At 36.7% G+C, this 9,915-nt stretch overlaps 1 protein-coding gene across 1 annotated transcript; it reads left to right on the forward strand.

The window, feature by feature from the left end:
- The first annotated feature begins 810 nt into the window (after window positions 1-810).
- LOC102805926 (carbohydrate sulfotransferase 1-like) lies at window positions 811-6,561 on the forward strand. Its single transcript, XM_006814862.3, has 2 exons — window positions 811-956; window positions 5,141-6,561. Exon 2 carries the CDS (start codon window positions 5,165-5,167, stop codon window positions 6,266-6,268), a length of 1,104 nt encoding a protein of 367 aa, XP_006814925.2. The 5' UTR covers window positions 811-956; window positions 5,141-5,164; the 3' UTR covers window positions 6,269-6,561.
- The last annotated feature ends 3,354 nt before the right edge of the window (window positions 6,562-9,915 follow it).

The raw sequence follows: 9,915 nt of genomic DNA on the forward strand, positions 1-9,915 counted from the left end.
ATATCGTGAAAAAAGCTGTAGATTTAATAATTCAATGATCATATTTTCACGATCTATCTCGCATACTCATAATCTTTAAAATAAATCTGTTTTTTTTTTAATTGAATGTTATTGATTGCAGTGCATTATAGTATCGATATATATAGCGACCACGAAAGCTCAAATGCGTAACCAGGGCGTCATGACTTGATATATTTCTGTAAGAAATTTGTTATTTTAATAAACAATTAAATTCATTACCCAATTATGTATTTGCCGGTGGATAACAGTTGATTTGGGGAATAGATTAAACATTTGCATTTTGTATGTTCACAAATTTGAAGGATTATCAAAAGTTGTATCCTATATAATAAAAAACGAATAGCAAATAAATAATAATAATAGTAAGTAATATATTTGTTCATTTGTACAAATACAAAAATTGCGTTTTATTTTTATGGATGTAAACCTAAAATTCCTGAATAGTTTGCTGTGACTTCAATACCAAAAAAATATTACAAACAACGTACCTGTTTTTTTTCTACCTAAATTGAGCTGTATTTCAGTGTAATCTTTGACAGTTGTGCTGATGGGTTTTCTTTGTATTAACATACTACGTCATCGCTGAATGTGTTGTAATAACATTGCAGTCTGTTTCGGTATGTGTCTCACGTGACCTCTGTAATTACACTGACCTAACGCAGTATGAACCAACGTTATTGATTGGTTGCACCACAGTTAATTAAAATAGCTTAATAAATACAGCTGTAAATGATGTCCGTTTCCACTGTCCGTTTCCACCGTCAGTCCCCGTATGTTGCCACAGTTGTTGCTGCAAGCCGACACTCGAAGTGTTTGGAGGATGTTTGTGGCGTTCTCTTGGCGATAATTGGATTGGAGAACACGGAGTTTAGGCCAGTCGAGCAGCTGCGGTTGGTGGAGCCAGACTGAAAATTCATATTAAAAGAGCCTGCCAGGTAAATGAACCATACGTGTAGTAGCGGTGTTTTTTGCTAAATAATCAACACTATGGACTGTATCCTTCGAAGCTTCATGTAGTGAATGACCCACACCTGTAAAAAAGGGTTTGGCATTTTTATGACATCAGATCCTCAACTGAACCATGAAATAATTTAGGGTGAAGATGGTCACAGTAGTAACTTTTTAAAATATTGACGACTTTCGCTGTCAGCATTTTGCTTTAAGATTAACGTTTAACGTTTAAATTCAAGATCCCATGTAGATTATTGTTAATAAATTAAATGCACAACAAATGTTAGGATTTATCATTCACAGCATATTTTTATTGAAATTATGCATATTGAAAATATGATATTGTAGCATAGAAAAAATAGGGAAATCATAGAAGCCTTGCCTTCCGGTAAATCACAGAACACGTTGATGCCTTTTAAGGTACTGCACTGAGAAAGATAATATTTAAACAAACAATAAGCTCGATTCCAGGAGGGTTGTATTTTTCTAATTACATGCACATATAATATAATCTCAGTGTCTAAATGAAGACTAAATCGTGGAATATGGACATTTTATTTTTGTAAATTTACTGTGTTGCTGCCTAATTGTTTGGGTAATCCATTGGGAATTTGTTAAAAATAATTACCTCACTTTTTGTGATGTAGATGATGGAAATTAATATCATTATTAGTCAAGAGGCTAATTATTATTAGTCACAGCACATGGAGTTGAACAAACTTATACATGTTAATACATTATTAAATAGTAAAATGTTATATAACTTTTCACTCTTTCCTTTATCACAACCTTTGTTACCCGCTAATGTTATATGCAAATTTTAATGCGCGATGTAGACACACCCTATTATAGTAAAATATCCCAAGGGTTGAAACGCGCCAGGACTGTGGCATAAAATCACGCATTCGAACCTTTCAAAGTTTGTTTTCTTTACATATATGGCATCTGTAGTGACATGGATGGCATTAGAAAGTGACACGAGTGCATTTCCACTTGAATATTTGTCAAATTAAAACTCATTGCGATCGAGCGACATGGCAGGAGCACAACCTTGCTGCAGTTTATGCAGCTCTCTTGGTCGTGGTATACGTTGCGGGGCGACCAGAGAGCTGCAGTTCCCTTCCCTAAAGAAATGCACAGATTTTTAAATATGCCAGTTATGTATCATTAAAATTGTGATTGTAATAAAATTACCTCGACTTGCAGGAAAAAATAGACAAATATGTTCTCACAAATATATCTGTTACTGATTACAGCAAGCTTTAAGCAAATTTGCCCGTGTGAATGAGACTATTTTACGTTAAAACTGTGCCGAAGTGAAATCTCCGATTGAACGCCGCCATTTTGAAGCCGACCTCTATCACGTGACTTGGCTCTTTTAGTGACGAGTGTAATCACGTGACTACAGCAGACTGCCATCGGCGCCTGTCTGGGACAGCGCTTCATGTGACGAAACATCGGCAGACGGCTTTTTATAATTTTAATTTCATTTCACCATTAAGTGACTCATCTTTTTTTGAAAAAATCAAATAAAGTACATGTATTATTAAAAATATTTTTTTCAAGCAGTTTTATTTATATATTGTGAAAAATCTAAAAATAATCTTGTAACTTGCCAAAGAGTGTTACAAGTGACAGGAGCAGACAGCAGACAGCATGGAATTCACAAAGGACAAAATTGTTGAGTCTTTTGACCAGAATCTGAAAGATATTTTTAAATTTGACCTAAAAGCTCAACAAGTAGAAGGTACTACTTGTATTTTAAATAATATACACACATTGGCCATATTACCAACAGGGTATGGCAAAAGTATGATGTATATTTTACCACCAATGCTCCTCAATATTATGCGGAAAGAGACAACAAGCCAACGGGGTAATGGGTTTCAGCTTTAGAACATTCACTAATGCATTGTCAACAGTTTCCGAGGTTTTAAGTCTAGATGCAATGGATTGCCTGCGATACCCTTTAACTTTCTTCTGGAACTCATCTCCACAATGAATGCAAGAACCTGCCATTCTCAATTTTCAGTTAAAATGTCAACTGCGCATGTTTCGTCATTGTCATGTGATCAGGTCACATGACAGAGGTCATCTTGAAATCCGTCGTTCAATCGATTAAATTACGTTCGGTCTAATTATACACAGAAATATATACTTTTCAAGAAGAAATAGTCCTTCATTTTCGGTCAGTAGATACCTAAGATGTTTGTGTTTGCAAGGATAACTTTTATTTGTTTTAAATTTCATTAAAATCGTTCGATAACATCAAAAATAGCGTGCGCCCCGGGATCCCGGGGCGGCGAACTGTGCGGTTCTCAATGGACGCGATCTGCAGCTCTATGGCCGCAACGTAATATCAAAATAGCTTAAGCGGCCAATAAGAGCTGCTAAACTGCAGCAAGAGCACAACCGTAAAGCCGGAAACCGGATGTTGCGATCTTTGACCTCTATCGCAAAGAATAACTCGTATATTATTGTGTCACATGATCAGAAGTAAACAATTTCCCCATGAATTATATTGGGTTTTTAAAGGTTAAAGGTTATGCTCGATAATCTTATGTGACGACGCGACGCTTTGATTATTTTCATTAGAAAGGTCTCGAAGAGCAACGCGAACGACATTTGAAGTAGAAACCATTTTACAGTCACTGATTCATTGAAGTTGCGTCGCGTCGGAGATTACACTCGCCTGATTTAAATTAATATTAATGAATAAATTAAATGCCCACCCGCTTTACGGTTGTGCTCATGCCACAGTCCTGGCGCGTTTCAACCCTTGGGATATTTTTCTATAATAGGGCGTGAATGTTGTGTCTACATAGCGCATTAAAATTTGCATATAGCATTAGCGGGTAACAAAGATTGTGATAAAGGAAAGAGTGGTATGAACAAAGATCAGTGATTACTTGAAATCGATACCAGGAAGGGGGGGTAAAAGAAAAGTTATATAACATGTTATTATTTAAAAAATTATTAAAATACATAAGTTTGTCCAACTCCCTGTGGTCCCAGTCTTTTAGATGGATATTATTTAGATTGACATTTATTTTGCATCAGTAATTATCTACAGCTAAGTTATATTATATTACATTGTGTTTGTGATTGTTTATGAGATTTCGCTCACAACTAACTCGATATCCAACTATCCAAATAATATTATATTATACTTGCGTTTTGGTACACAGTTATGCATAACAATTAGTTGATTTGCATAAAGTGTGCCTACACCAATAAGAACATTAGACCCACCAACTGATCGGGCAGCTTGCGAAACTGAGTTTACTGAACGTTTATAAAAAAATAATGTAAAAACCAAATCACAAGAGAAACATTATCGGCCCAAATTAGTGAGAACAGGGCAATGTGATAGGCCACATGACCTATACTATATCTGGAAATGTTGTAATGTAATTTTAAAAAACTGCTCATTTGTATATTGACATACTTGTACTATGATTTCCAAATACGTTAATTTATATTGTCATAATTATAAAAAAAGAAAAATATGTTTTTAAATAAGTTGCCAAAGCAGGTTCCTAACATACGACTTGATACAGAAATGGTGCCGTTTATTTATTATTCAACTCTAACTGGTCAAGCCAATAATGTAAAAGTACATGGGGATGGGCAGGATACGGGTAACAATAACTACGTTTACAAATAAATTCACTGGATACATACACCATAAGCTAGCGACAGTTTATATGGCCAGACGTTCAAAGAGTGTTTTAAAGGTTATTTGTATGTTGTACCTAAATTACAAGAAATTGGATATGATAACAATTACGGTTTTGTACATATACATAATATAATAATGCGATATTTGTATATTTTATTTATAAATATTTGTATGGTTTATTGTTCTTTCTGTATATTTTATTAATAAATCGAAATCAAGTCCATAATATTGAAGATCTGCCACAGTTTATAACTGTTCCATATTATTATGGATGCCTACAATACAATACAGAATCAACATGTTCAGTTTAATAAAACTGAAGTTGTTATATATCTGCTTTATTCCTACTGACCGGAAGTATATCAATGTCGATCACCCCACAATCTAAGCGCACATCAACCTGAGCAACAAGATAAGTCCTCAAAAATCTGATTGTTCGTAAGAAATGTATCTCTAGTTTATGACTTGTTTTTATTTCTACTATAGGTCTGGAGGAAACAAATAACAAATATGGTTCCAGTCAAAAGACTAGTGGCAGTTGTTGTAATGGCCCTGGTTATTGCGAATGTTTTGTTAATGACGTCATGGCGGGATAACGTTAATAATTATTACCGAAGTTCGATAAAATTGCGAGAGGATGCCAACATTCCAACAACGAGCGCTACAGCACCTGGACCAATACGTGTATTGATACATGCCCGGATGCGAACTGGTTCGTCCTCGACCGCGAGATATATTTCTTCACGTCCTGACTTCCAGTACTTGTACGAGCCTGGTTTGATATTTCGCCATTCTCAACAGTACACGTTTAATGCATATGACGACAGTTTCTCGCAGTTATCGCCACTGCAGCCGGAGCTTTCTGAAGTGATAGAGGGTTTCTTTCAATGTAATTATTCCCATAGTCCTTTATTGGTCTATTTTCTGAATCGCGCCCCCTGGGTCACAACTCAAATGAACATCAGTAATTTAGGGGTAAAAAACAAAACAATCACTCCCGAAAAATTGACTTCATATTGTAAAACAAAACGTCACAGTATTGTTAAAACTATTCGAATTACCAATATTCTTGAAGCGATGTCCTTACTACAAAGATATAACGTAAAAGTTATTATCCTTGTCCGTGATCCACGAGGAATGATTTCATCCAGAGAGCGGTTCCAAGTATGGCGGTTCAGCAATGAATGGTCGCGTAAGGTTAATTTACCGAAGTTCAAACATGCTGTACAAAACCATTGTCAGTGGTTAGACGCCAACATACAGGCTGTGTTATACGGTCCAGAGTGGTTTAAAGCAAGTTACATAGTTGTACGCTACGAAGATTTAACAGATAGGCCATTTGAACTCGTCCCGAAGTTGTATGATTTAATAGGCCTGGATGCGAAAGACATCTCAGCTGAAATGTACAATGTAACGAAGATTGGCAACGGGATGGCGTGGCGACACGTGCTACCGTGGGAGAGAACGTTGACTGCCCAGTCGTCTTGCCCAGGCAATGTGTTTGACGTATTTGGATATGTAAAAGCCAAGAGTGAACACGAATTGCGTGATGAGTCATTTCTGCTGATGCGAAACGTTTCTGAATTATCAGACAAAATACGATTTCTGAAGTAGAACGTCATTGCAACTGACTTATTATATAGGCCGTACACATTGCGGGTTGAAACTTCAGATGGTCTGTGGGTGAACAGAATTGAATATCTACACAAATTCTTAAAATGAAATCGAAATTAATTATATTTGTGTTGAAAGGCATGGTCGTAGTGTGATCAGAGTGAGAATGACGCAATGCCCATGGTGGTTAGGAACCCACAACGGATTGTAAGTTATATACTAGTATATAAATCATTGTACCATCTATTGTAAAAGACGTTGAAATAATTTAGATAAAGTGCAAAAAGTCTCAATGTGTGAATGCTTTATTTTGAAATTTACGATACTTGAATTAGCGAAAGTATGGATAAGCTAAAATAACATGCTCGCTAACAAAAGCCCCGTTTTACAGTATTTTCGCGTGAACATCGACGTTAGTAACACTAAAGTTATTTTTTGTTTGGATGTCTGTGCATAGCATTACGATACATCAGTCTGTCTATCGCATGTTAGTGGATAAACATAATATATTTGAAACACATTGTAAACTGTACAACCATTTGTTTTACATTGACATTTAATTTTACCATATTTATGTTTTGAGCATATTCACTGTGTTTTAATTTCACCAATTTGTTAAGGAAGCAATGAGTTTTATTGTTATTTTACATGTTCACGTAGATTCAATTTAGCGGATTTTACTTATCGGCGAAAATAGCGAACTTAAAACCCAGTGAATAATTCATGCATTTACAGTATCCTATATGGGACCCATATTGAACACGACACGCTCAAGCGTGTAGAAAATGTGTTGATATATTTAGTTGATGTGAAATATTGGCGCATAGTAGGCACACTCCGCATTTTAAGGGCGATGGTCGCACAGCCGCGTATAACTCGTAGAGACGTATACGACGAATGTAAAATACGATGTTAGAGCGCGACACCACCATTTAAAAATGCGGATAATTGCTAATTTTATACGATTTTCAATTTATATATATATAATATATATTGTGGACAATTGAAGAATCCAGTGGTATGAAATTGTTTTGGTTTTTTTTTAAATACATTTGACATAAACTACAAGGCTTTCATGCAATTTGCTGTTTGTACTGCTTTGTCATGCATGGTTCACGCAGTAACGCTAAATAAACTACTCGAACAGCCAAGTAACTACACACTATACTATTCAACCGATTCGCGCCCTCTATTTTCGCTACACTCTCAAACACATGACAAATTTGATGTGGTTTGTATTTGGAGGTACGATTTGCATTGTCATGAATAAACTTCCTTGAAGTAAATGACTGTGGTGAATACCAAGAGCCACAATGAGGCAGTTTTACGACAATGCGGCATTAAACCATGGGTCCTTCTCTCTGTTTACAAGCGTTTGTCTCGGACTTTGTCCCACCTTATCTCAATCAGTTTATGCATGCCGCCATCAACGGTTTATTCGAAACAAGTAATCGACGGCCATGGTAAGGGTAGTGGTTTTTGAATTTACAGAAATATTTTTGCATATTTTGAATCCTATTAAATTTACACGTAAACTATTGTATTTCTTATTGTGGGTGAGTTTAAATGGAACTAGAATGTCAAGATACCCGACAGCTAACGTGCCTCGTTTTAGCTGCCAAGTTCTATAACAGAGAGCACGAATAATTCACGCGAAGCTACTTACAAGATCGTGTCTGATTGGCTACCCAACCCTAAAAGTTCGACCAATCAGAGCAGCTTGTTTGTTGGCGAGTTTTTTAACTTATATTTGTCGACTCGACTCGACTGTAGCTTTTTAGAGTGATACTTGCTGACATTACTTTCTGCGTATTTATCATAGTGTATTTTTTCGTTGCTCGAAGCAATCCGCATTTATTAGTGTTATTATTCTAAGAACAGTCCCTCCCTTGTTGGGGGACTGTGTTCTAAGAATTTCCCTTTAACATTGGGAAAACCCTTTCTTGAAAATGCGTTCGAATTTAATACTAGTAAGTCGTTCGTTTTTAGAACGAGGTGCTCGCATGATCCAAGGTGAGAGTGCGAATATTGTTTCACTATTTAAAAATGCGACATTTTCCCTGTACGAAATTCGTAAAGGGTCGTAGAAACGACTTTCTGAATTCATCCAAAGTGCGATGCATTCTCTAAAATTTATATTTAAAGATGGTTTGGCTCGTAAACATTTTATCTTTGGTCGGGCTTGTATCAATTGACGTTTGCAAATAAAACGGTGAAGTAATGTGACGTCCTCTTGACAGTGTTCCATATTTTAGCATACGCCCTTTATACGTTGTAATATCCATGTATTTGATGTGTGGTTATCGTACAGTGGAATGTGATAATAAAACAGATTTAGAAATACGTCAACAAACTTTGTTTGATTGGCGGTGTTGCATTACTGAAGTACGCCCCCTATGCCATGCATCCCTACTAGTAAGTCAAGCCATCTAACGACAATGCTCTCCTGTGACGTAGATAAGTGAAATTAAGGTCATTCAAATCGACAAAAGTGTTTGTACTACCTTTATAGGTCGTGTATTGTTATCACAATATAAAGACAATCGCTCTAGTTTGTATCCCGCCCGTATGGTCCACTCAAGCTCGCAGGCCGTTCTTTCACAATATAGCAGGCATGCACCCTGTTGATTAGGTGTGGTCAGAGTACGCACTGTTGCATGTTCTTTCCTTAGCTCCAAACAATTCATGTAATGTTTTGGCCAGCATTCATTGTGGGCAGTACTTATGGTACTGTGGTAATACTTCTACCACGTACTGTACTGTGCAATAGTACAGCAATCAAGGGCGTGTCTTGTGGGCTATTTACGTTCCTAAGCAATCTGTGCACCACAAAGCAATGCGCAAAATGCGGGATGTGATTTTAGAAGTCGTACTATTGAAGCAAATTTGCGTGGTTTGCAAGACCGACCTCGGCAATCCGGCGTTGATCTGCCGCGCTATAGTTAACTAAAAAACTCTGAATACTCGAAGACAAAATTAAGGTTGTATAAAGACGGTGAAATGCGTCAAATCGTACACTCGATATGGCGCGGTTGTGGAAAAATATTTGATTTTCATATTTAATTCAGGCATGGAGATGAAAACGCCACATTTCTAACTAAGCGGCACTTGAAATGACCTCTCTGATCCGTTTATGCCCTAAACCCATGCAGCTGACCATGGATGAGAGTTTTATAAAAGTGTTCCCCAGTCACGATATCGATTGCTACATCATAGTTTTATGTACGTTTGTTTATAAAGTTCTGTTTTTATGGAATTCAGGCGTTGTACAAACTAAATTTATGTTATGAATGTGTTCAAATGAAACATCTTGTGTAAAGCGAATTTCGAGTACGCGGACTGGGATAAAAAAAACTGATCCGAGATAGCATCAACGTAAAGTCTGCAAGCAGTGAGAACTTTTAAAGGGCGGCAGTCGTGACGCCGCGTCCTGTTCGATATGGGACTCATAGCGACGTATACAACGCGTGTAAAATACATTGTTTATTTACATGAAATTCGAACACGCGCTGCGCGACGACCACCGCGCTTTAAATTATATTCCAAGGTGCTTTATCCGAATAGAAGTATGTCACCCAAACCATCTACAAACCAAGTAAATGGAATACACTATAAAAACAACCAGCGCTGTATGATGCATGAATTTG

This window comes from Saccoglossus kowalevskii, chromosome 5, assembly GCF_978046115.1.
Source record: "Saccoglossus kowalevskii chromosome 5, keSacKowa6.1, whole genome shotgun sequence".
In the NCBI taxonomy this organism is placed as follows: domain Eukaryota; kingdom Metazoa; phylum Hemichordata; class Enteropneusta; family Harrimaniidae; genus Saccoglossus; species Saccoglossus kowalevskii.